The sequence below is a fragment of the Lonchura striata genome, chromosome 1 (genome assembly GCF_050655825.1).
Source record: "Lonchura striata isolate lonStrDom1 chromosome 1, ASM5065582v1, whole genome shotgun sequence".
Lineage (NCBI taxonomy): Eukaryota > Metazoa > Chordata > Aves > Passeriformes > Estrildidae > Lonchura > Lonchura striata.
In genome coordinates, this window is record NC_140703.1 from 50,642,991 (window position 1) to 50,670,950 (window position 27,960).

The window sequence follows — 27,960 nt, forward strand, 5'->3', positions numbered from 1 at the left end:
TTTTTCTGCAGAAACATAATAAGACAACAATTTTTTTCTTCTGTGTTGTCCAAAGATAAAATCTTAAGAGATGAATGTGCTATCTTAACAAGCATCCTGATTTCTGAAGACATTGTGATTCATTTTACTACATCTTAAGCAGTTTCAAAGGTGTTTCTTTTGGATAATACAGTTACAAAATGTTTGTAAACTACTTCTGGCATTGAATTCCATACTATTTTAAATGCATTATTTTCTCAAGATACCCTCAAGCTGTAATGTTTAGAGTGAATGAACAACTCAGCTACATTACTTCATTCAGTCTGTGTACTGTATGTACTTCTGAATTAACCAAGATCGAGAGTTGTTGGCAACTATATTGATAGAATAGTGGTCCTACTTTCCCGAAAATAGAATTCTTCAGCTGTACCATTACTTTATATGCAGTCTTGCTGTATTCTCAGGTCTAAGAAGCTCTGAGTTTTGTGAAAAATAAAAAATGGAAGGCATAGGCCCAGTCTCTTGGGGGAATTTCTGAAGGAAGCATTTCTTTTGGAGGGGCTTGTATGTTAAAATTACTTCCATAGGAATGCTCTATGGTGAAAATTCAGTCCCATCCAAGAGTGTTTCAAAATTACTGATCAAATGTAAAGATCCCCAGAATAGGTGTGTAGTTCTACAGTAGGCAACAGTTTCCTACTATAAAACCGTTAATTTTAGGTTTACAGTATTACCTGAAAGAAAGAAGACTTGACTATGTCTTAGCTAAGAAGACTTAGCTATGTCTTCTCTCTTCCAGCTTTCTATGTTACAGGCAAGTTTATAATATTCCTCATGATTGGCCCTATCCACCTCCATATTTGATTATTGTAGGCAAATGACTTTCAACAACTTCTCAGATATTTTTCCCTTTAGAATAATTACTCATTTTAGGAATTAGGCACATTGCATTTAAGAATAATAGTTTATGAGACATGTAAATCACAGAATGGCTGGGGTTGGAAGGGATCTTAGAGATAACCTAGGTTCAAACCCCCTTAGGCCAGGTTGTTCAATCACTTCTAGGTTTTTAAGGTAGGAGTGATTGCTGCTGAGGTACAGATTCCAGTAGTTTTTAGGTATGCTACTTCCAAAACAGTGAAATAAAATTGATTCATTGATTCCTGTAGATGGATTTTTTTTAGAAGGTCATTCCAGCTATTTTCTGGTGTTTTTGTCTTCTTAGTTTTTAACCCAAAATATCAAGAAAATAAATTCAACCTAGGAGTTCTTAGGTAATACTGGGTTTGATAGATCTGCTGGTCTTTAATTCCTTAAAAAGATCACTGATAATAATCTGAAAATGTTGTAATTTCTGTTAGCTGCTAAAATTGTGTACTAGGTTTTCTACAATGCCATCAGCTCATAGGAATTTGCAGAATAAAGTGACATTGTTAGGATTTGTCTGGTGATGGTTCAAATCAAGAATTTGAGAGACTCTCAGGTGTCTCCTATCTCATATTACTAAGTATACTTCAAGTTACAACATAGTGTGGTCTTCTTACTGAGGCATCATGTATTTCTAATGCTCACATAGAGTTCTTTGAAAATTGGCATTCAGAAATTAAAACTCTGGATTTTAACATGCTAGTTTGTTGAAAGCCTTCATTTGTCTCACAGCAAATGTAGGTAATTCTTCAGAAAACCAGTTCTAGTTCTTAAGTGGTACTTAAGGATTTTTTAAATTATCTTCAATCTGACCTCGAAAAACAGCATAACAGAATAGTTTTAAAAATATTTACGAAAATGAGCAAGTATTTGCCAAAGCATTGGCACAGAAATACATTTGTCAAAGCCTAAATTACATGTTAGCTTTCCCTTCTCATCAGTTTTTCTAATGTTTTTTTCTGCATGTACTGTTGCATGTGTGTATTACTGTAGATGCTAGGGATTTCTTTTTTTTTTCCCTTTGGCTGTTCTTCATTTTTTAGCAAGACGAATATAAATCTCTATTTTGAAATGTTTAAAATAGTTGCAGTAAAATATCCATGAGCTTTAAAAACCAGTAATTCTATTGCCATGCATGGAGTGAGATTTTTATATTTAGCCACAACTAGAGTTGTATGTGGCTAAATGAGATGTATGAGCTTTCTCTGTTATCGTCATTTAAACTTTGAGTACCATTTTACTCTGCCTTTCTGAAGAATGACAGGTAACAGGTTGTAGTTTTGACTGTTTTGCCCACTACAGGTGACCAACTGAGTGCCATACTGAATTCCATTCAGTCACGGCCAAATCTCCCAGCTCCTTCCATCTTTGATCAAGCTGCAAAACCTCCCTCTTCCCTTGTCCACAGTCCATTTGTGTTCGGACAGCCCCTTTCCTTCCAGCAGCCTCAGCCACAGCTTCAGAGTAAGTTTGTCAGCCTTACCTGCCTCATCAGTCCATTTCTGCAGCTTTGACATTGCTGTTCTCAGTTGCTTACCAGCTACTAATCATCCCACAGTGCACCTTTCTGGTTTTGTTTTTTTAAGTTTGTCATGGTTCAGAAGCATGTGAAGTAATGCTCCCGAAGAAGTATACTTGTTCAACTTTAATTTTTATATTGACAGTATTTTGGGTTTGTATGTGTTCTTTGCTGTAGACAAGTCATGAAAGTGCATTTCCAATACTTTATGCAACTCTGGTTATAAATAAGGCAAATATTTCATACAGTACAAAATATTGATGATTCTTTTAACATCAAAAATGCACTGCAGTAAGTACATGGGTATTAACTTCCCTTACTTCCTAAATTTCTATTTTTGTCATTGCTCCTAACTTTAGGGATGTATCTGGACAGTGGGAATAACTTGGCACTACTCATAAGAAATGTTTTGTTAGTTTTCTGTGGGGTACTCATAGGATTGGCATGGTAATGAAAGTTGGCTTATTGAGGTGAATACCAGCTAACCTGATTAGTGATGGACTGACACGAAACTGTTTTCATTAATGAAAGCTAAGAGCTCAGCATTCATGATGCATAGCTGATGCTGCACTAAATTCTCTCTTACGTGCAGAGCAGTTACAGCACAGGTCTCAGGAACACTCCTTTATGCCTGACTCCCACAAACTTCTCTCTGAGGTGGCTCAGCTCTTTCTTGTTGACCTTGTCAGTCAGTTCACTGTCTGTGTATATGCAGTCCTGCATCTTTCCAGCTCAGTTTATTGAAGTGACAGTGAAGTCCTAGATTAAGATTTCTAAATTACTTTCACAAGGATCGTCAGAAATATTTTGACTGTGATCTTTAGTCCTTGTGGACTTACACTGACATCCTGAAAGCAGAATGTTCCAAACTGTACTTAGATAAAACAGCTGACTGCCAGTGGTATCAGCACACCCTCATTGAGAATTTGTCAAATATTTATTCTTTCCCATCACTTTTAGGGTTTTTTTTTCTATTGTTCAGAGAGGTGCAATCAGTTACTCAGCTTTGCATCAAAAGTAACCCTAATAGGCTTATTTCAAATTTCAGATTATTTGTCCTTTAGCATTTAGACTTATATTGTTTGTAAACAAAATAAGAATTTTTGACTGCCCAACAAGATCTTGCTTAATGAATTTCTCTGTCCAAGCTGTGTAGATAAACTGTTTTCAGTAAGGTGCATCCATGTTTTGTGTTTTAATAAGGATACAACTCAAACTGAAACCTTTTTTTTGCCAGGTAGTAAGGGAGAATTGGTGGTCTAGCAAATAAAAAAATTTTGAAACTGGAAAATTTTTTTTTGAATTTGTGTCTGATTTGGGATCTTAGCTTAGTATAAGGTCTCAACCAATTTGGTGATTTGCCCTTCCAGAAGGGAAAAAATTGCCAACCTGAACTGGTGTACTGGTCACTGACTGTGATTTGAAACAAAGACTTTTTTTTTTTAAAGTTTATTTTTATTATCTAGTGTCAGGTTTGATTCAGATAATGTAAATTATTCATAAAGGAGAGAAATATTAACATTTGTTTTCACAAAATTTAAATATTATATGGGAGATTTCATGTTTAAATTTTCTTAGACTTTTGCAAACCTGTTCATCCTCCATTTGCAAGTTCATCCAAATTCAACATATGGTCAGGGATGCCTGTGAGACTATATCAATATACTTGTTCATTTAATAATTTTATGCAGTTTTATTAAAACTGTAACAGAAACTCATTTTAAGCCTTCTTAAAACTCACTGTAACAGAAACTCACTTTATAGCCTCCTGTTACCAAACGTAATTAAAAATCAAATCCACTAAACAATATATCTTGAGTCCATATCAAGTCAATTGAATTTTTGCCCTAGACATGCTTAGTTTTAGTTTCCAATTATGTGCTCCATTCTTAAGTGCAGTAAAGTTAGATTTTAAAGTTGAAATGAATGTTTATAGTCAATATACTGTTTTATTAAATGGACTAATGATAATCTAATAGTTGAAATTGTGCCAGCCTAGATTTCCCTGTCTGCAGATGTTGTATACGAAATGCCAATCTTGATTGCAAGTCAGCCTAAATAGTTCAGTCTACTGTTTACATTTTCTGTTCTTCCTCATATATCTCTATCCTTGGGGGGAAATTTGGTTTGGCATAATTCTGAGGAAATCAAGGTTCCTGTTGAATGCCCTCTAGAATTATTTCCTTAATTTAGATTTTTATAATAGAAAGATAAATCTTGATCTATATAAACATGCTTTGTGCTGGCGGCAGATTATAGTTTTCCTTAGAAGTGTTTGTAGGTCGATGTTTTCTGTTTTTTTCAGGACACTTTTCTATCCCTGAGATTTGGTTTGCAAATTCACTTAAGAAAGAAAGAAGCATCTTGTCACAACCTTTTGTCCTTCAACAGTGTGTCTGGTTATTTTATTTCAGAAATACTGCAGTTTAGGACAGTTGTCTCCTGAGATATGATGCTTGAAGAAATAGAACGTGTCTCTGTTTCTCCTTTCATATCATAAATGAGTTACAACAACACTCTGTTATATCAAAGAATTCGTTGCAGAAGGGATATTAGAAAAAAAAGGGAAACTCTGTTACTCAGTTTTATGTTACTTGCTAGAACTCTGAAGGGCTGATTGTTCTGTCCTGCTTAATTCCTTTGTTAATTTTCAGACATAGTTATACAAGAGATTGTTTTCTTTTTCACAGGGACAGACAAAATTAAAGTACTCTTGCCATTTATTTTAATTTTTTGTCAGTCTTGTGTGCACCTAAGAATTCAGAAAAGGTAGAAGAGCTGGCAAAACATACCTTGGAGTACAGGAACAGCTGTATTGACTAGGAGCCTCAGCAAGATTTTTCTTTTCCAATAAGATCACAAGTTTGTGTGTTTCTTCCTTGGATATTTGACCAAAACAGACTGTAATTGCTGCAGCCTGCTTATGCTTGCTTCTGAGAAGCTTGTAAGATCATCAGTACCAGATTTGCTTGTTGACTGCAGACTCCCAAACCCACAAGATTATTACTGGTCCTTGATTTATTTGTCAGTGAGCTTTGTTAAAAGCACAGAAGACTCAAATTTCTGTCTTGAGTTCTGAGTGTAGGGGAAGTGTGGAAGCCTAGAGGGTCATGGAAGATATTATTTCTCAACCTTCAGCAATATGTGCTAGGTCGTAAGTCTCCTTAGATGTGGCAAGTGTGGGTAATAGGATCTTGGCATGTTGTCCAGCATCATTTACCAAAATTTAATGATTGGCTGTTAAGCTCTGAAGATAAAGAGGGAAGTGTGAGACTTTGCAGTCACCAGTGTTAGACCTTTATGCCATGTTTCCTCACCCCTGAGTTGATACTGCAAATGAGGAATGCTTTGGAGCCCCATGACTTATAATATCTTAACCTTCCTCCAATGCAGCCTGGCAGCTTGCTTCAGGTACTGCTTCCTGGTCTAGATAGAAGCTGTAGTGCTGAGCTGCTTTTCAATACAGTGTCTTGTCAGGCTGCTTCCTTTCCAGTCCATGCTGCAGAGCTGAAGTCCAACCATCCATCCTCAGTTCCTGCCATTCTTGTCAGGAGTTCCTTGATACATCCTTTCAGTATTGTGTGATCGGTTTCTTTTTGGTTTTGTTCCTTTCCTATCTAGATGCTGGTGAAATTGCATTTAGAACCACAGTGCTTTTCTCTGCATTTTCTAAAACTAGAGGGGGCACAAAAGACTAGCACACATGGAGCACATAAGATGTGCTTCTCAGTAGTGTTTGTAGTAAATTGAAGGGAGGGAATCTTCTCAACCAGGCATGGTGATCTCTTCTGTGTGTGATTTATTCATGAGGTCAACCAATGACAACTGGTCAAATTGGGTTTTTTTAGATATTGAATATTGCCAAGTCATCATTCCTGAAAATTTGAGCTAAATTAAATGATATCTGGTTCTATAGGCAAGGGTACATATGAAACATATATTTGGCCAGGTCAATCCAAAACCATCCTCAGAGGGCTGGTATGGTAAAGGCTGGAGAAAAAATACAAATTGTGTCAGGTGTTTTTTTAGAACTAATTTCCTCATATCACATCTTCAAAAGCTGTAGTTACAAATTAGAAGAACACAGAATTCTTTTTTTATCTACCTTTCCAGAACAGGAGCACTTCTTTCAGTTAATACACTTAAGTAGATCAAGTGTTAGTGTTCCAAACCCCACCAGTGGTATAGAATATTGGTAATACTTTTCTCATTATACCATGTTTCAGCTTTTGCTTTAATTCATTCACTCATACCCCTACTTTAACCATACTAAATACATTCTTCTTTTTTAATATTCAAGCTTTTTTTTTTACTTCAGTGCATTCTTTTATTTGTGGAAAAATAATTTCTGAACAAGTCCTAGTCCTGATGTGATGTTAGTATAACATTTGACATTTTCAGGAGGTGAAGAAGGATATGTTGATTGCAGTGCTTGAGAAAATTCAGCTAACAGCTGTATTGTGTATTGTAGTTTCCATGTCAGTAAAAGTGAGTGAAAAAAGAATACGATGTTTTTATGAGGCAGCCATTGCTTAGGCAGCACAGCAGAGGTAGTTCAGTGCTTTCCTTCATCATGATGCAGAAAAGCAGTGGTATTTCATAAGGAATTTGAACTTAACTCCATTTTCCAGTGACATTTTACGTGATTGTTGCAGGGTTTGTTTAAAGGAGACTCACATGAACCAGTTACTGGTATGTTTTGCTTCCTTGGTTTCCTCAGAGAAAGTAGGCACAGCTGTTAAAAAAACTGCATCCTGCCATTGAATTGCCATATTGGAGACATAAGAGCTGGAGCAATTTCCATGTTGAAGGAAAGAGCGTGACTAAAGGCACACTGTCACATTTGAATGTTTCATGAGACAGCCTCACCTGCCTCTTATTTCAAATATTTGTAATCTTTGAGGATGTTTCAGTCAGAGGGAGTCTTGATCAAAATGTTGGTCCCTGAGGCCGTCCAGTTATCCTGGATAAACATGGATTGTCATACTGTTGGACCCACAGTCTCCTTGTGGTAGTAGTAGTAGATCATTCAGCACTAGGTTACAATATTACAACATGTTAGTGTTCTCAGAGTGAAAGAATGAAGTATAAATGTACATTCATGAAAGTGGATTTAGTAAAGATTTTCCTTTAATTATTCGTGGAGTGGGATGCTAGTGTATCAAATTGATACTTCTAGGTTTGCTGCTACTGCTTGTAGTGCTTTGCTTTGTGCTTTCAGTGTTTGTCTGCCTTTTACCTTTAAAAATAGACTGAGTGACATCCTGTTGCTCAGAAGCTATATTGTTGTAATTGGATCTCTCCAAATCATTTGTAGGTAAAAATGGTGTTATATCTGTGTTAATACAGTGTTGAGAAACTAAGGATTAATTTCTTTGTTAAAGAATAAAATTCTTCAAGTGTATGAACACCTTCTCATTGTAGAGTTTCTAGAGCCATAGCTCATTGCATGAGCAGGTATTGCAAGCCTGCATAAGATAGCAGACTTGGTAAGTTGATGTGTGCAAGTTAGTAAATGTATTACCGGAGCAAAAACATGTCTTAAACAGTGTAGGAATTGAAATAATTTATTTTCCTTCTAATATACACATTCTCTTTACAATTACTACTTCAATAAGAATTTTACTTTTTTTTTCCCCAAAGGAAGGTATAAAACTTAAAATTAAAACCAGAAAAAATAAAAAAATTGAATTATAGACTGAAATGAAAAGTCCATGTTATTTCTCTCCAAGATTCATTTTCATAGAGTTGCACTTCTAACAGATTTGGTGTCAGTAGACTATGAAAATTATCTTGGATGACATCAGAATTTTTCTTAAATCAAAATTATTTTTATGAGCTGATACAGTTTTTTGGTTTTTTTTAATCTATGTACTGGTTGGTTGACACTCATCTACTGCTAGTTATGTTTCTTGTATTGAGGAACTCCACATTATATAAGTGAACTTTTTCAAAACATTACATTATTGAGGTGCAGTCACTTTAGAAAAGTTTTGTTGTGTTTAATGTATTTTTTTCATTCTTTCCAGTGATTAACAAGACTCCAAAACTAAATTAGATGTTCTCTAGTTTTCACTAAAGAATGTGTAAATTGATCATCTGGAAGGCCATATTGAAGTTCTAAATAATTAATTTGTGAATTTACAGATTAAATGTTAACATCTCAAACATAGGTTCAGTTCAAAACTAGACACGGCTGGTTTTTATAATAAACCATAAATGTCATCAGCTAGTCCCCATATATTACATTTTTAGATCCTAGAAACTAAGATTGAAATTGCAGTTTTTTTTAGATCAAGGAAGTTGATCTACTACATTCTACTACAAACTACTGTCTATCATTTATAACTAATGTAGGAATCTAAACACTCAATACGTTACAGAGAAGATGCATATCATTTGAAATGCTTGTCTTTATCTTTGCTGCTTTTCCATTGAATCTGTGCTGCTTCTGTGCAACTGTTTTCCACTGTAGAAACTCCATCCTGCTGCCTTGCTTCTCGTGAGCGTATTTACAAAACTAGTGATGTAGCTGGGCCTGCCTCTGCTATTTCATCTCTCTCTCACAAACTGAAGGGTGGGTATGCATGCCAACATAGCAAGGTTATTCAGATTTTTTACCTGCAAATTGTTTTGGGTTAATTTTTTTCTCCTTCTATTCATTTTCATTTCATTCATGTAAAAAATAATGTTTTTAAAGTGAGTAAAGTGGGAGCTCATCACTGAATGATGTCATCATTCAGTGTTGCCTTCCCAAGTTGCAGCAACTTCATGATACACAGTCTAGCTGTCTCTGCGTTGTAAAATGGAGAGTGACTGTTAGTCTAATTACAGCTGTTTTCAAACAATAGGCAAACAAAGTATATAAGAAGAAACAGTAAATAAAATCTGGGATTTTTTTGTGTACAGACAGAGCAGCTTGCTGTTTTATGCAATTTTTCCTTTGGGAGTTTTTTCTTTTTGTGCTGATACTCTTTAATGCTGCTTAGGATTATTTATCTCTATATGTGCAAATCCAAACTTTTTAAAAAAAAAAAAAAAAACCAAGATGTTTTTGTTGTTGGAAGCCATTGTTAGCCTATACCTTTCATAAGCAGTTTTGTTCTGGAATGTTCTCCTCATTGGTATTTGCTAATCTGCATGTACTTTAAATTTGATACTTTGCTGAATGGCTTGAAGCGTTATATGTCCTTTAAAATTGTCATATTTTCACTTATTTTTTTCTCTTTTATGAGACAGTCTGTAAAACTTTCAATCTAAAGTATTTTCTTATCTGGCAGACTGGGAAAGTGTGTATAAAAGTAATTCAAATTTGCATTTCAGAATTTAACACAAAATAAGCATCTCAAAATAGCTCATCAGTAAAACTGGTGAATAACTAAGCTGGAGCAGTTGGAATGATTGGACTGATATTTCCATATTTTAGCAAGAATAGTCATTTTATAAACCAGAATGTACCATGTTATTTCTTGCCTTCCTATTCCACCTTCCCCCTTCCAAGTGAGAAACAATTATAGAACTTGTAAAAATAAGACAGATTAGACTCTCAAAATTGATTAGGATGATAAATACTTGCAATATTCTCATTATATTCTATTGCTTACATTTGATGTATTATTCCTGAATATAGACACAGTATTTCTTCTCTGCTCAGAAAAGTATGAACTTCTGCCATATCTTGGGAAGGCAGAAAGTGATTCTAACTTTCAGGCTTGTTAAATATTCCAATATAATTCATTGCCTTCACTTTTTCCTGTTTTTAATTTTATTGTAAGGTATTTAAATATGAAAATAACAAATAAATCTTAATTGTTTGTAACCTGAGGAAGCATCTTGGTTGCTAAATTTTGCTCAAAGTTTTTCTAAATTTTTATTGCTTTTTTTTATATTAGGAGAAATAATAGTAGGAAAAAATTGCATCTATAGATTTTCTAGGGTAGAGGTAAGGGTTGATGATTGAGAACTGCATTAAGTTGCTTCAGATCCCATAATGCATAAGAAAGTAGATACTGATTTCACATCTTCTAATACTGAAGGTACTAGATAAAAGGTGATTGTATATCCTATTCCCCTTGGAAATCCTAAACCCCTTGGGGCTTAAATTTGCCAGTACTCTCTGATTAATTGAAAATTTATTTTTTAGTTGCTTTCTCAAAAATATGCTCAGGCAAATGCAAATAACCTTTAAATATCTAGAAAAGTACAATATCCCTAAGTACTAAGTGTCCTAATTCTGCAGGCTTACTAGAGAAATGCTTCTCATGTTTGACTAATGAAAACACATTCAAATCAAAATGATTTAACTCTGCATTTAAGATTTTGAAGTAAGGATTTATGGAGAGATAGCTGTATTAACTGCTGGATTGCTTGCCAGTAGCATCCATGTTGCTTGGATTAATTTTTAAAATACAATTCTTGAGAGACTTGGTTCACAGAGGTGTCAGAAGCAAATTGCCTTTATGAGCTGCTTTTTGCAGATACTTGTTTTGTAAGTACTTGCACTAAGCTACCTGTAGTTCTAATAGTTCTTTTAGTCTTACAGTTCTGTAGATTGATGTATGTACAAAGTCAATATGCATAGGAACAATAAATTTGTGCATCAAAGTAGGACATCGTTGAACAGAGTTGGCCATTTAATTTAGTGGTTGAAAAAAGTGGGTTTGTTGCTTTGGAGGGGGGTTTAAGTGTTTTGGTAGCAGAACATGGAGTAGATTTTGGACTTAAGAAAGTAGATTCCATAGATTATCCATTTAAGTAATTTTGAGCATATTTGCAAGCCTCTTGCCCAGTTTGCCTTACTAACAGTGTTTACTTCCTACAATTCCTGGCTTTTGAGCATTGAAGAAAACAAATCTGGCAATACCTTTGATCTCTGTGCAAGTCTTCTGTTGCTGTCAGCCTGTCACACATTGAGATAATAGATAAACAGTCCCTGGTTTTTGTTGCAACTATGGTAAACTTAGGTAACTCCTGGAGTTTCACGTAAGGATGTAAATCATGCTTCCTTTACTAGTGTTTTGTAGAAAGAGTGAACTGTGCCTTTTGATACCTCCATAGTAGTGTTTTCTGTGTCAAAACTTCCTAACACTTGTTTCTGTGTTTCTTTGGGGAAAGAAATGTATCAAAAGTATTCTAGGGGGAAAAGATCCCTTCATGTTTCCTTTCATTTTGATGTGAACAGAAGCATGTGTCTGATACTGATCTTGTGTTCAGGTCTTCAGTCTTTGTTTTGTACTATTAAGGGTGTCACTGTCAACATGTAACAATTCAATTATGAAATATTATACAGGTGACCGAATGAATTTCACAGGAGCTGCTAGACCGATTTCTCCAGCAGGAAAATCAGACATGGCATCAAAGCACAGAGCTGACTGCAGATCACCCAAGCTTGATGTGCGAATGAACAGAGCTGCTGCTGAGCAGAAGAAGCCCAGAAATACTGATGGCTTATCAGCCAGTGAGTGCCTGATGCTGAAATCAGACACCGCAAAGTTGCGCTCAGACTCGCACAGCAGGTCTTTGTCGCCAAATCATAACACTCTGCAAACACTAAAAACTGATGGAAGAACTACTCCTGGTCTGAGGGCTGAATCTCCAGGGCCAGGAACCCGGTCGTCTTCTCCAAAGACTAAGACACTTACAGGCATTAGATCTGGTGCTAGTTCTCCACGATCCTCGTCACCCAATGACAAAACTCTACCTCAGAAAGCTCCATCCCCTGTAAAAACAAAGCTTGATCCTCCTCGAGAACGCTCCAAATCAGATTCTTACACATTAGATCCAGACACCCTTCGCAAAAAGAAAGTGCCACTAACAGAACCCTTAAGGGGGAGGTCCACTTCACCCAAACCAAAAATTAATGCAAAAGATGGAAAATCTGCACCGGAAACTGAAAACAGAGCTCCTTCCCCTCATGTAGTACAAGAAAATCTTCACAGTGAGGTAGTTGAAGTCTGTACTTCGAGTACTTTAAAGACTGACAGCATTACGGATACCACCTGTGAAGACAACACCGAATTCAGAAGTCTGGACGATGGTTCTAATAAAGTTCATTTCAGCATTGGAAAAGCACCACTGAAGGATGAGCAAGACATGAGAGCATCTCCGAAAGTGAGCCGTAAATGTGCTGGCAGGCACACGAGACCAAAAAAGGAAAAATCTAACTTCCTTTTCAAAGGAGATGGATCAAAGCCCATAGAGCCTGCCAAGCAAGCAATGTCACCTTCTGTTGCAGAATGTGCTCGAGCCGTATTTGCCGCATTTCTTTGGCATGAAGGAATAGTTCATGATGCCATGGCATGCTCATCTTTTTTGAAGTTTAATCCAGAACTGTCCAAAGAGCATGCACCCATAAGAAGCAGTCTTACTCAACAACCAGCAGAGGAAAAAGAAACCAAGTTGAAAAATAGACATTCATTGGAAATATCATCTGCTCTTAACATGTTCAACATCTCACCTCACGGACCAGATATATCTAAAATGGGTAGCATCAATAAAAACAAAGTCCTCTCAATGTTAAAAGAACCACCTCTGCATGAAAAGTGTGAGGATGGCAAAACTGAAACTACCTCCTTTGAAACATCCAGTCATCACACAATGAAATCCAAGTCTCCTCTTCCATTAACACTGCAGCACTTAGTAGCTTTCTGGGAAGATATTTCCTTAGCAACTATTAAAGCAGCTTCCCAAAACATGATTTTTCCAAGTCCTGGTTCTTGTGCAGTGTTAAAGAAGAAGGAAAGTGACAAAGATAACAAGAAAGCCAAAAAGGAAAAAAAGAAGAAAGAAAAGGTTGAGGCTAGGCCAAGGGGAAATCTTTTTGGTGAGATGGCCCAGCTTGCAGTGGGAGGACCTGAAAAAGATACCATCTGCGAGTTGTGTGGAGAATCCCACCCATATCCAGTGACTTACCACATGAGACAAGCTCATCCAGGTAAGACTTCATATTTTTAATTCCCATGTCCATCCATAAAGTATATTTCACACACATGCTTTTGTGTTAGTTGCTGTTATGAAAATGTCAGGCTATGTTTTCTATTATCTACACTAAATTAAAAATTATACTTGCATACAGATCAGTTGCACATCTTCGTGTATAATTTTAAGTAGTTAGGGATCTAAAGTTTCTAAGTTGTTTGAAACAAGATCAAAAATAATGCTCTGACTTTACAGTAGCTCTTCAGAAACATGCCATGTTTTGCATGTTAGGATTTGAAACTGTGCTGAGAAAATTGAAAATAAAAAGTGAGATTTGTTGGTTAGAGTTGCTACATGGACAGAAGTCTTCTGTTACTGTCCTGCTGTCAAAACTAGGAAACTTCTGTCTTCTGTGTCAGTACTGGGTATCAGTGACTTAATATTTTTGATGTACTTGTTGGTCTGTACTTTTTTTTAGTTCTGTGTGTGCAAAGTTAAAGTCCTGAATCTTTCTGAGAAACTCTAATGAGCAAAAGAATACCCTCTATCCCCTCATAAGCTTTGTTAGCTAGGAGGTGAGATTTTTGTGTTTGTTAAATTACAGATACTGTTGGCTACCTTAAAATACTGACTTTAACCATAACTTAGCTGTCTGAATAGAGAGCTGGTCATGCTTCAGACGAGTTCTTTACAAAACTTGAAAACTACATTTGTAGTGCATTTGTATTCTTTAGACACTGGTGGGACACACGGACAAGAATGGACAAGAACCTTGTTTTGTAACCAATTCACACAAACAGAAAAGTAGAAAATTAGGCCAGGAAAAGACAAGCATCTTCCTTTCTCCCCTCTTCATCCCTCTTTTACAGCAATAAATAATAGAATAAGAATCCTGCTTTTAAATCACCTTTCCCCCACGTAGGTTGTGGCCGCTATGCAGGTGGCCAAGGTTACAACAGCATTGGGCACTTCTGTGGAGGATGGGCTGGGAACTGTGGTGATGGTGGCATTGGAGGGAGCACGTGGTATTTGGTGTGCGATCGATGCAGAGAAAAGTATCTTCGTGAAAAGCAAGCAGCAGCAAGAGAGAAGGTATTTTCAGCTCATAGCTTTAACTTTCTATCTGATTAATACTGCTGTGTTCACAACTTGAAAAGAAGGGCTAGTTGAAGAAATTTGGAATTTTATAATTTGGGAATAGCCACTTATCTTCATTGTTAGGTTTAAGATAATGAAATAGAAACTTCACTGGCTTCTAAGAGGTTTTCTTCCCTTCAGATGAGTACTCTGAAATTTGTAATTTTATTTTTTATCCCAATATAACCACAGGATTGAATGTAATAATTCTGTCAGGAATCTGTCAGTTTATTTAATTTTGAATGGTTTTATTTGTTTGCTAAAATGAGTGCTGTTGTAATTTCATGTTTATAGCTTCTTTGATGATCCAAATCTTTGCATACAAGATGCTGCTAGAGTAGTTTTTCATGGGAATAGTACAAAAGGTGTTTTTCTTGTATTGATTTTCAAGGACTAATTGGAAAATCTTGCTCAAAGTATGCAAATATGTTGATGTTAATGATGCTAATTTAACTTTATTTTTTAAACTAAACTATTTGAAACTTTTTGCACACAAAAGTAATCCTGAGGCAAATGTCAAAACTATCAGCTGTTCATTTAATGTTTGCAAAGGTAGGAAAGTAATAGAAATGTGTTTTGTCATGGAAGGTATTTTGCAACAGGTATTTTGCTGTGTTATGAGCTAGGTTGTCAGGTTTTCCTGTGGTGAATTTAATTATGCCATATTTAAATTTATCTAGATTAAACAATCTAGGAGAAAACCAATGCAAGTTAAGACACCTCGTGCCTTGCCAACTATGGAAGCTCATCAAGTGATTAAAGCCAATGCACTCTACTTACTGTCGCTGAGTAGTGCTGCTGAGCCCAGTATCCTCTGCTATAACCCTGCAAAAGCATTCCAATCTCAACTTCCCAGTCTCAAAGAAGGAATTTCTGAAGACTTTCCCATTAAAATGCCATGTCTCTATCTACAGACATTAGCAAGGTAATTAAAGGATGTGTATGAATATTGATTTTAACACTCATTTATGTAGAATATTGGATAAAAATACATGTGTAAACTAAACTAAAGCTTACATAGAAAAAGACATATTTTCCTAGTTCTTCATTAAGTTTTTTCTTCAGTTGGTTTTGAACCATAATCTTGTTCAGTCTTTTAGATTGTATTTTCTCCTAGAGTAGTATGCCCTAAGTAGCTTTCAGATGCTAAATATTTTATAACAGTTGAGTTTCTGTCCAAAGAATTCAGAATTTCCCAAAGAGTTTAACTTAGTATGTTAGTAGCACACATATGTTCTACTTTTTTATCTTCACAGTTAAAAATAGTAAAAAGGAAACCAGAAGACTTGTGCTATCTTGGTAAATCTAAGTAAATTTCACTGTAGTGTCTCATGTACGTTGGGTAGACTTCTTGACCTAAAATACATTCTGGAAATACCTGATGAAAACACTGGAAGATAGAAAAGGGTAATCCCCACTACCTTTTGATGAAAATGCCACTGTGTCTTCCATGAACACTTAAAAGTCACAACCAGCTTAAAAGCATTAATAGGTGAAGAGTATGTGAATGGCATTGGCTGGCAAAGTGTTTATGTGTATGTGTGTGTTTCAGCAAGTTTTTAACCTTTATTCCTAATTCAAAAATCTCATTTGGTGTAGGCATCATCATGAAAATTTTGTTGGGTACCAGGATGACAACCTGTTCCAGGATGAGATGAGATACTTGCGTTCAACTTCGGTACCTGCACCGTACATCTCTGTTACTCCTGATGCAAGCCCGAATGTCTTCGAAGAGCCAGAGAGTAACATGAAATCTATGCCCCCAAGGTACTTCCTTGTAATTCTAGGTACTACATACAAATGTTAAAGCAGTAGCATAACATCAATTAAAAAAAAAAAAAAAGGAAAACATTGCTGCAGTTAAGAAGCTAAAGTATCAGATCAGTTTCTGAAATGGCAGCATAAAAGCCAAAAGCATATGAAGCTGCAGTTAGGAAATTTTCAGCAAATCATAGCATATCAGGTATATTTTCAACTGTTAGCAGTGAAATATGTTTGAATATGTAAATATGCAAGGAATATACAAATCAGAACTGAAACTTTTTACTGTACTTCGGTTACTTCTCTCTAGAAAGATACTGGGTTTACAACCCAAACACAAAAAAAATTTGTTTGGTTGATAAGGACTCTTAGCATACAGGGAAATTTTTCCATAGCTTCTACTTCTGGCCTGCTTCTTTCCCCATAGAGAAAAATTCTCCAGAATCTACATAACTGAAAAAGTGATCTAAAGATTAATAATCCAAGGACTGTAACTGTTGCAAACTCTTTAAAAATGTAGCAGGTTTTTTTTACTCTATCTGCTCTTTACCACAACTGATTGCATGTAGATTAATGGGCTTTTTGAAAGGAAGTAGCTGTTGTTCTTCTTTCAGGATTTTATTCTGAAGGGAAGTTTGAACAAGAAGAAATTTCATTACATTACACTTTTCAAAGCAGATGTTGCTGCTTTGTTCTGTGGGACATATAAATGTCACTGAAGAAAGGACAATGCTGTCTAGGACCAAGAGTGCTAGATGGTTTCTGTCAGGTTAAGCCACTTTATTGTCCTGTTATGTTTACTGTGATCTAATTCAAGCAGGTATAAAAAATTTTATTTCACCAGGGAAAAAGTGGCTCTTACTATTTGTAATAGTCCAGAGTCAGTCTACTTAGATGCTCCATGTTTTCAGATGTCAGTGATTCCTCATATTAGAGTGAGGATGTAATGCAGAGAAATTTTGCTTTTAATCTGTTTTTATTTCAATTTGTTGTATTTCATACTGACTGCACAAATAGTTTATTGGAATACTACAATCTATAATGTAGTCTTTTCAGAAATAGAACTTTTCTAACAAAACTCCTTAAGAGTGCATCGTATTGGTATATTCCTTTATTAAAACTGTGGACACCATGGTCTCCTGAGGCCTATAGGGACAGCATAAGCTGGGAGTCCTTCTGCAGACTGTAAGAAGTCCACTGAAGGTAAGGAGTAAAACATGTCAGAGGTATAGCTGTAGCAATTCAAATTTGACTTTAAGGCTAATGATGTTAGAAGCAATTACTTCACATAAACTTCTAAATTTCAGTTGGCTTGCGTATTAAAAATTCACTTCATAGATGTTTTCACATGCATTCTCAGGAGAAGTTTGGTCTGAAACTTCAAATTAGGCATGATATGAATGTTTGTATTTCTCTAAAAGAAATACCTGAATTCTTGGAACTCATCATGTTCATCATTACATTTGTTTATAAAGCACTTGCATGCTTTTTCACCATGTGTAATTCTAATATGTGCTCCTTCTTTTCCAGCATTTAAACAGTTCTTAGGTACATAAGACAAAGTTTCATGCAGTAGTAACATTGTGATTATGAAATGCATGTATCCTTATTAATTATTGTTGTATAGTTCAGATACACTCTGTATATTTGTTAATGGGTGTATTACTTCACTGATTTCTTCGTAGTTTGGAAACCAGTCCAATCACAGATACAGATCTTGCAAAGCGCACAGTCTTTCAAAGATCATACTCAGTCGTTGCATCAGAATATGACAAACAGCACTCAATTTTGCCAGCACGTGTAAAAGCAATCCCCAGGAGACGAGTCAACAGTGGAGATGCAGGTAAGAGCACAGACATCAGAAGCAGGGAAAAATGATTCAAGGACTTGCAATTATTCTTGGAAACGGTAGACAAATATATTTTTATATAAATACTTGTAGTGACTTTTTAATTATAAAACAAAATACCAGGAAACATTAGGTATTTGGTAATCGGCACAAAATGAGCCTAAAAGTGGATTAGAATTACTGTCATTCTAAAATTTGTGGTGAATCTTCTGTGCCTGATTTAAAAGTGAAGTGATTTCTCAGTTGAAGCATCATTTTTCCATATTGCTTTTTTAATGTGGTTTTCTCTCAGAAAAAAAAATCAATTCTAAAAGTGCTTTATTACTTTTCATTTTTACTGTGGCTATAAAATTGAAATGCACAAGGAATCTAATGTATGCATATTTTTATGCTTTTGAATAGAAGTGGGGTCCTCTCTTCTGAGACATCCATCTCCTGAACTTTCTCGGTTAATCTCCGCCCACAGCTCTCTTTCCAAAGGAGAGAGAAATTTCCAGTGGCCAGTATTGGCATTTGTAATCCAACATCATGATCTGGAAGGACTTGAAATAGCGATGAAACAAGCCTTACGGAAATCTGCTTGCAGAGTCTTTGCCATGGAGGTATTCATGTACTGATGGCTCTTGTGTGATTAAAATAAGGTGGTCATAAATACTGCCTTGGAAATTTTTTTTAAGATTATGCTATGTTCACTATAATATAATTGTAATTTTAATAAACTGTTTCAGCTACAGAGCAATAACATCTTACTTGAAGATTTTTGCATTATTATTTGCCTGTCCAAATCATCAGTGCACCTCCTTCAATAAATGGTTTAGGAAATGGTATTACTCCAGGTTTGCTTAACCAGTTGATAACTCCTTGTATGTAATTTGTTTTAGGCCTTCAACTGGCTTCTCTGTAATGTCATTCAAACGACTTCTCTTCATGATATTTTATGGCATTTTGTGGCTTCCCTGACTCCTGCACCTGTAGAGCCTGAAGAAGAAGAGGATGAAGAAAATAAATCAAATAAAGAAAATGCAGAACAAGTAAGTGAGATTCTGCTGATTTTGTATGCAAATTAGAAATACTTCCATTTGAAAAATAAAATTCTTTAATCCTCCCTCTGTGAAACAAAACCTTAAATTGTACTTGAATTCATTTTGTAGACATAGATTAATTTTTCTTCTGAATCATCACTTTCTATGTGCTGATGAATTGTGAGGTCTTCTAAAGCATTATTTTTTAGTATTCTTGGGAAATAGGAAAGCAAAAAAAGGACAAGTACATTGTTAATCCATTAAAAAAATTTTTGCAGGATTAGCTTTTTATTAGCTAATAATAAAAAGCTTTTTATTCCTCCATTGCCCTGTGTCGAGATAAAATATTTTTTAGAAAAGCTTTGTGGTTTGGTTTACTATGTCTTTCAGTGTTCTAAGAGAAGTCCACAGTTAATTATAAAAATGCTTAGTTAAGTACTGCTGTGTATGTATGTGTATATATATAAATAATTAAATAAATAATTATTTGTGCACTGGTTATTATTAATTCAGTGATTTAAGAAAAATCTATAGTTCTGAAAATGTAGAATGCAAAGTTGTTTAGTCTAGCATCTCATACTTCCAAAAGATATCTTCACATAACCTCTTCTAGACTTAGCTCTGATTCAAAACATTATCATGTCCACAATGAATAGGTCCAAAAAATTGTGCTAGTGTTGTCAATAAGTCAGAATAATCTTCATCACTTCATATCTATTCCAGTTTTGAAATTAGTTGTTCTGAATGTAGTCTTTTCAGCAGTGTAACCTGGTACACTGCTTTTCTGATACTGACATACCTAAACTAAGAATTATTATTTTCACAGCTCTAATGAAATGCAGCATTTGATAACATCAGCTTAGTTATTGAGTTTGCTATGGGTGGATTTTGCTGCTTGGATAAAGTTGGCTTTAACTGCTGGAATATGTTATTTATTTTTGGCTTGTTTCTTTTTTTTTCAGATTATTGCTGTATAATGTTTCATATCTTTAAATAATGAGAAATATGTGGCACTATACAATATACTTCCCAAATTCCCTGTTAGAGGCTCATGTGTAACTTACTGTAAAAATTCTGTGACACTATTTGTTTACTTAATCTTTTTTCTCAGAAAGTCTGTTAACACACAAATTGCTTTGCTGTTTAGGAAAAAGACACACGAGTGTGTGAACACCCTCTGTCGGATATAGTGATCGCTGGGGAGGCTGCTCACCCCTTACCCCACACTTTCCATCGCCTTCTGCAGACAATCTCTGATCTTATGATGTCTCTTCCCAGTGGTAGTGCATTACAGCAAATGGCCTTAAGGTAAGCACAAATCAAGAAAATTCTTGAAAAGGCTAGAAATGGTGTAAAATCACAGGTTAAAAGGTTTTGCAATGTAAATAGAAAACTTGAAAACTTTGTGTGCGAAGAAGCACAGCTATCCTTACTACTAGGAAGGTGATACATAGAAGACACTTAAGTGTTTATACATATAAATAATAGTATAAAATACTTTGTAGAGAGGAATGTCCTTTCTTTTAAATTCTATACTGTGTCTACTATGGAAAAGAAAACATTTAACAGAATAATATGGAAGGATCTGTGTGTATGTGCATGGCTTTTAGTGCCCTTTGCTCAGAAATCTGTTGCCTGGATGCTAACTTTAAACTTTGAGATTTTCTCTGTGTATTGTCTCAAAGACACAAAATGAGTAATAATTGTTGCATTTACTATTAAAATTCTAAGAGAAGTTTATTCCTGCTGTCTTCAAAATGGTGCACTAGAAACACTTGAGATCCTGCAAAATTTGAAGCTAAATGTTTGTAGAAAATACTTTGAGAAACAAAAACATGATTAATAGTTTCATGGGTAAGTGATGTCTTTTGCCAACATTCAAAATTTCTAAGTCAAGTAATTGTGTTTTCAGGTGCTGGAGTCTTAAATTCAAACAATCTGATCACCAATTCCTGCACCAGAGCAATGTTTTTCATCATATCAACAATATTTTGTCTAAATCTGATGATGGAGATAGTGAAGAGAGTTTTAGCATCAGCGTTCAGTCTGGTTTTGAAGTCATGAATCAGGCAAGTATTACAGCTCTGGCTCAGAAGCAGAGATCATTTGTGAACAGTCTGTACTTCTGATGATGATGCTCTTTTAATTAAAAGATTCCTTATTGTGGTGTCATATTTCCTTGAACATATCTCAGTTTAGGAACTTGTCCATGCTATTTAGGCTCTCATATTTAGCTTTAGAGGTTCAAATATTGACCCTTAGCCTGTATGTCACTCAAATCTAAGTTTTGGAGCAGTGCTTGTGCCTGCTTGTTTGGAAGTGAAGTTTTTGGGGAATGTCATGGAGTTGGTTAAACTTTAAATATTGTGTACTTTGAGTAATTCTTTGCTTACATCTTTTTTCTTCTGTTATTCCAAGGAGCATTAATTAATACTTCTGTTTAATATTTTTAAAATGTTTTCTTCCATTTACTAATATATTTAGGTATTTGCTAATATATTCAGCTCTTAGCTATTAATGTTTCCTTTGGCTTAAAGGAATGAATAATTTGAATCAGTAAAGGACAAATTTCTTGGAGAGCACATTCATCAAACAGAAATGATTGTGTGGTTTTAAAAATTGTAAACCATTACTGTATTTGGGCTTACTCTCAAGTATTTAAAAAATTCCCATTCGTTTTCACAGGAACTGTGTATAGTAGTTTGTCTGAAAGACCTAACCAGTATTGTTGACATTAAAACATCAAGCCGACCTGCCATGATTGGTAGTTTAACAGATGGGTCTACAGAAACCTTCTGGGAATCAGGAGATGAGGACAAAAACAAAACTAAAAACATCACAATCAACTGTGTAAAAGGAATCAATGCACGCTACGTGTGTGTTCATGTAGACAATTCCAGAGATCTTGGGGTAAGAGGAAAATAAAACTTTCTTTCATTGAAGGTGCATGGTCCAAGCTGTATGTGTTTATCAGTGAAGAAGCACTATTTTCTTTGTCAGTTGGCAATTCTAATGCAGAAGTGAAGTTTCTAAGTTCTGTGATTTAGAAAGCATGTGCTGACATGATCAGACACATCTGTCTGAATTTGCAGTTGCATAAAACTGAAACTGGGAAACTTAATTCATAGTAGCATGTTCTATTTCATACACATTTTCAATCATTTATTTTAAGTTACTTTTCTTACATGGTTTCTGCAGAAGCATTGAAGTAAGGAGCTGTCATACAATCCAAATTTTCTAGACTTTCTGCATTCTTTTTTATTGATCTGTACAATAATTTTACTTATATATCTGTATTTCAACTACAGCTTTTAATACAAAGAGCAGACTGTGTCAGAGAGCTGTATTTTGGAATTCACCCTTGCTTTTGATCACAAGGGGTTTTTTGTAATCAAGCAATTTTTCTCTTATGTTTGTACTCTTAATACAGAAGAAGTAGAACTGTCTCAGTTGAAGTGTTTAATTCTTATTTGCTTGTTTGTTGCAGAACAAAGTGACCTCCATGACCTTCCTAACTGGCAAGGCAGTAGAAGATCTCTGCAGAATAAAGCAGGTAAACATTTTAACAGTTGACATAGAAAAATTGCTGTAATTTTTTGTGCACATACCAGAGATTTTTCTGAGCAAATAGTTTCCATTTTTTATAGAAGATAAATTACTTTGCAAATATCAGACATCATAATAAGCCTTGGAAAATACTGTATTATTAATTATAGAATTCAGTTATGTATACTGACTGTTGATCAAACTTTTACTCTTCTACTGAAACAGAACAGGGTTATGTAAAATGTTCCTTAGATTAATTTTGTTTTGATTACTATATAGTAACATATGCTTTCAGCTGGAGAAGATTTCCCAAAAAAAATCCCAGAACACAGGCAGGAACTGATTCAGCTTTGCTTCCTCTTTGCTCTGACATTTTCCCAACAGCTTTTTACCTTCCAGCACACCCACGTACTGTATTCTGTCTCATGGTATTATAAAAAAAATTAGCATTGCCTGTTGCAGCACAGTTAAATGCAGACACTGAGAATTAATGTAGAAATGGGAAATAACAAATATTATCTTGATTATAAATGAGCCCATGGATTGGAGAGAGGGCTTGGCTCAGGGCTTGGGTTTCTCTGAGTAGGGATGTGAGGCGCTGCAGCCTATCAATGCTTGGTTTCCAGTAGTGACACTGCAGTTTCATATTTCCATATAGCATTTTTATTATTTTAAAATAGTATTTATTTTAAATAGTCTTAATTTGATACAGTTCATCTCCCTTTTTTACAGTTCAGTCCTGCATGTCTTGGTGTAAGTGTAGCAAATCCTGATTTCTACAGAGTAACAATTTCTTTGGCAGGGGTTTGTGTGAATAAAGATGAAATGTATGAAATTATAATTGTGTGTTATATTTTCAGTTAAATTATAGAGGCTGGTTTTTATTTTTTTCATAAAAGTAGTGACCAAATATTAGTTTTAAGAGTTGTTTCTTTAATATATGAACTTCTGCTTTGAGGATTAAAGATAGGCAGGCCACTATTTCTTATCAGCTTTAAAACTGATAAAACAGAAATGGCTATATGTCACTTTTTAATCTGAACTCAAAGGGTTGACTATTTTTATAATTAAACATAAGTCATACTACTTAGGCTGAGATTTTCATTACAAGCACTGGATTTGTTACAGTGATATATATGATGATAAGAGACTTTTTGTTTGATGTAATGTCAGTTTCCAACTTTATATTCCTCTGTAAATAGGTAGACTTGGATTCAAGACATATTGGCTGGGTAACAAGTGAGCTTCCTGGGGGTGATAATCACATCATCAAAATTGAATTGAAGGGTCCGGAGAACACACTAAGAGTTCGACAAGTAAAAATTCTTGGATGGAAGGATGGTGAAAGCATTAAAATAGCAGGCCAGATTTCTGCAAGTGTGGCTCAACAAAGAAACTGTGAATCTGAGACCCTGCGAGTATTCCGACTTATAACATCCCAGGTGGGATTTTAATGATGTGTTATACAGTGAAAGTTACTATGAATTGTAGACTTCAAATGCTTTACGTTTTAATGGAAAATGCCACATCTATACAAGTTTTTTTTTGAGATATGCTAATTATCATTGTCTTTCTTCCAGGTATTTGGGAAACTTATCTCTGGAGATGCCGAGCCAACCCCAGAACAAGAAGAAAAAGCACTGTTGTCATCCCCAGAAGGAGAAGAAAAAGTACACAATGTATTTATTTGTATTCTATCAATAATACTTTGCTGAAAATAATTATCCAGGATGCTTTTTATTATCTGTTCCATTTCTTATGGTGCTTAATTTTTAGATCAAAACAGAAATAAAATGTCACAATTGCTTATTTTTAATATATCATAGTGTATTTTTTATAGTAAACCATAGCATCTTTTTTTTAAAGTAAATGATATCTGAGGCATATGCATTTAATGGAAACACCATAGTAATGGTGATACAAATGATGCCTACAATTATAGAAGTACTTAACACCTGTAGTAATGGTCAGCCTGAAAGTCCTGGCCATTATCTTTTGCCTCAAGAGAGGCTCTGTTAATATGTAGAGAAACAGTATGTAGAAATTGCACTCCACCTGTTTTGCCTATTATTTCATTTGATGCTTCAATTCTTCTTACAAAGAGAAAGTTAATACATTGAAGAGATATTTATTAAGCATAGTTAAATTGATCTCGGTTATATATCTTCCTGTGAAAAAAACTACTAACTTATAAAACAGTTTGTTGATACATTCCATGTTAATTGCTGCAGTGATTAGGAAGTGTTCTTGAAACTTTTGATCCAATATTAAATATTCTTTTTATGAAGGCAACGTCAGATGCAGACCTGAAGGAGCACATGGTAGGGATCATATTCAGCCGGAGCAAACTGACAAATTTGCAGAAACAGGTTTGTTCCTTTTGAAATTATTTGAGGATTAAATATTGGCATCTTGTAATAAATAAGCTCAATTTCAGTGAATATTGCTATGAAGATTTTCACAACACTAGAGCTGTTGATTAATATTGAAATTTTTTAGTTTAGTGAGTTTAATAGAATCTACTCTTCTGTCACTCATCTTAGCAAACATAGTAGTCTCCTAAAAATACTTTTTACCATGTTATTGTTCCTAAAATTTTTCTAGCTTTCTGATTATTCAACTGAATGAGAGACTATTTTAGTAAGTACTTTTTATTTGTGTGTGTTGAATAAATATATTTCTTAGGGGGTTTATATGGAGTGGATTTTTTGGCCTGAATTCTGAGCAAAAAGGAAATTTAAAGGCAGGATCTGAAATAAAATTAAAAATAATTTCAATTAAATTTTCCAGAATGATGATGAGCAAATCCAGCATTTTATTCTTCATTTGAATTTATGCTAAAAAGTAATTTAAATGCGGGCAAAATTTCACAGGTTCCCTATTTTAGCCGTATTTGTGCAGGTACCTAAACCACAACATTTTGCACTTGCCAGAAGTTTTGAAGAGGCGCTGTGTGTTTGGCTCCCGTTCGGCAGGTGTGTGCCCACATCGTGCAGGCCATCCGGATGGAGGCGACGCGCGTGCGCGAGGAGTGGGAGCACGCCATCTCCAGCAAGGAGAACGCCAACTCGCAGCCCAGCGACGAGGACGCCTCCTCGGACGCCTACTGCTTCGAGCTGCTCTCCATGGTCCTGGCGCTCAGCGGCTCCAACGTGGGCCGCCAGTACCTGGCCCAGCAGCTCACTCTGCTCCAGGACCTCTTCTCCCTGCTGCACACGGCTTCTCCCAGGGTGCAGAGGCAGGTCAGTGCTGACCGCTCCTCCGGTGTCTCAGTATTGCTGGGAAAGTGTCTTCGGAATCCTAAAATCACGTGCTTGAATAAAATACGGAATTTCTTTTGGGAATTGAAGTGCCAGGTTTTAGGGTGCTTGGTTTTTTTTAATGATTAGAGCATGGTAGAAATGTCTGTCGGATGAACAGCACAGTGGTTTTCAGTATTTCCTGTTATGTGAGTGTAATGCCCATGTAGCCTGTATAGGCAAGATGAGAAGTTTTTAATTACCAGAGTCTGTTATGGATCTGACACGAGTCCTTAGTGTCTTACACGCTGGCTCTAAGTGTAGTAGTGTGGAACTAGAAAGCTCCTTTCTACTCTTGGTATCCTCAAGATGAGTTTTAATACCTGTTTCTTTCTGAATTTGAGTGTTGTCCAAGTGTATATATACTTATATGCACATAATGTATAAACACGTATATAGATGTGTAATAATGTTAATAATATAGAAATATATAAAATATTTGCATTAGTACAGTTAATGCACTATTTTGGTGCTAGGTGCTTTGCCTTCTTCAGGTGGATTTTAAGTTTCTTTGCAGAAGTTTTTGTCTCATACTCTTTATTCTTCCTTTTACAATTTTTGAGCTCAACTTGCTTGGAGGCAGATGCTTAGTAGTTGTGATACATTGCAGATATGCAATAGCTCTTCAAGATAACATTGAGGGCTTGCCAATTTACATATGAAATGTTAAGTCCTTAAGCAATAATGCATGTGAAGTGGGTACCATGCAAGCAAATCAAAGTTGTACAAACATCTGTATCACTCTTATCCTAAGCCCACTACCAAACATAATTTTGTTAGTATGTGGAGACTCAGTATTGTTTGAGTGAGATCAGGTTTAGACTCTTTGGCCTTGTCTTGCTGCTTACATTAATAAACACTTCATCATAAGATAGAAATACTGCACAATTTCGTACGGGAGTAATTAAGTACAGCAATTAGATTGAGTCCTAACTGAAATAAATTGTGAAGAAGGACTTTATGTGATTTGGCTTGAAAACTCCTGTTACCAAGCTGTCTTGGTAAGAACTATGCTGTTCTGGCTTTTTTTCTCCAGGTAACATCATTACTGAGGCGTGTTTTGCCCGAGGTAACCCCCAGTCGCCTGGCAAGTATTATAGGGGTGAAGTCTCTGCCACCAGCAGATATAAGTGATATAATTCACTCAACAGAAAAAGGAGATTGGAACAAACTAGGTATCTTGGACATGTTTTTGGGATGCATTGCCAAAGCCCTCACTGTACAGCTAAAAGCCAAAGGAACTACTATCACAGGGACAGCTGGCACTGCTGCAGGCAAAGGAGTTACTACAGTCACACTTCCAATGATCTTCAATTCCAGGTTCGTTTAAAAATATGTAAAAAACTACAACCTACTGTATGCTGAGTATGTACACTACTTCTGTGTGCTGGATTTTGACAAACACTATTTGAGTTTATTTCATCTCTTACCATTCACCCTTTGCAGCTATATTCGGCGAGGTGAAAGTCATTGGTGGATGAAGGGGTCAACACCTACCCAGATTTCAGAGATCATCATTAAGCTCATTAAAGACATGGCAGCAGTGAGTTTCTATCCTTTAAATGTGGATGATAAATATTTCTAATAATGAAAAATACCATTTTTTATTACTTTTGTTACAGTTAGAATCAGATTAAGCTGTTAAATGTGAATTGGTCTCAAGAAAAAAAAAACCATACAGTTTTCTGGATAGAGTCTAGGGTTAAAAGCAGTAGCAACTGAGTTCTGATTCTGCAAAACAGAAATCCAGTTTTGAAATGAACTTTTTAAAAAGTTGCTTATACTAGAAATTTAAGAGATAAACAATAATTTTGGGTCATTTTCTAACATAATTAACTTCAAAGTTTAATTTTTAAATCTTGAGCACTCAGAACTTAAGTTGAAGATTATCTGTGAAGTAAAACAGCATTGTTTTGATGTAACTGTATGGATTTTCTGGTTGATACTTACTTCTTTCAGTCACTGAAATCTACACTTATAGTTACTTATTACTGTATGTATCTG

At 35.4% G+C, this 27,960-nt stretch overlaps 1 protein-coding gene across 27 annotated transcripts in view; it reads left to right on the plus strand.

The window, feature by feature from the left end:
• MYCBP2 (MYC binding protein 2) overlaps nt 1-27,960 on the plus strand; it is a 173,871-nt gene that overhangs the window by 132,420 nt on the left and 13,491 nt on the right. For 16 of the 27 annotated variants that reach the window (XM_085593528.1, XM_085593558.1, XM_085593544.1 and 13 more), the window contains 19 exons: nt 2,209-2,370; nt 8,901-9,002; nt 11,715-13,358; nt 14,265-14,434; nt 15,160-15,404; nt 16,079-16,246; nt 17,926-18,083; nt 18,492-18,691; nt 18,971-19,120; nt 20,259-20,419; nt 21,024-21,180; nt 21,797-22,021; nt 22,599-22,664; nt 23,860-24,099; nt 24,238-24,336; nt 24,946-25,026; nt 25,633-25,899; nt 26,993-27,276; nt 27,403-27,499. In XM_085593528.1, coding sequence (XP_085449654.1) covers nt 2,209-2,370; nt 8,901-9,002; nt 11,715-13,358; nt 14,265-14,434; nt 15,160-15,404; nt 16,079-16,246; nt 17,926-18,083; nt 18,492-18,691; nt 18,971-19,120; nt 20,259-20,419; nt 21,024-21,180; nt 21,797-22,021; nt 22,599-22,664; nt 23,860-24,099; nt 24,238-24,336; nt 24,946-25,026; nt 25,633-25,899; nt 26,993-27,276; nt 27,403-27,499 — 4,676 coding nt within the window. The remainder of the gene's footprint in view (nt 1-2,208; nt 2,371-8,900; nt 9,003-11,714; nt 13,359-14,264; nt 14,435-15,159; nt 15,405-16,078; nt 16,247-17,925; nt 18,084-18,491; nt 18,692-18,970; nt 19,121-20,258; nt 20,420-21,023; nt 21,181-21,796; nt 22,022-22,598; nt 22,665-23,859; nt 24,100-24,237; nt 24,337-24,945; nt 25,027-25,632; nt 25,900-26,992; nt 27,277-27,402; nt 27,500-27,960) is intronic. The other 11 variants (XM_021548051.4, XM_085593596.1, XM_021548055.4 and 8 more) reach the window with 4 other exon arrangements.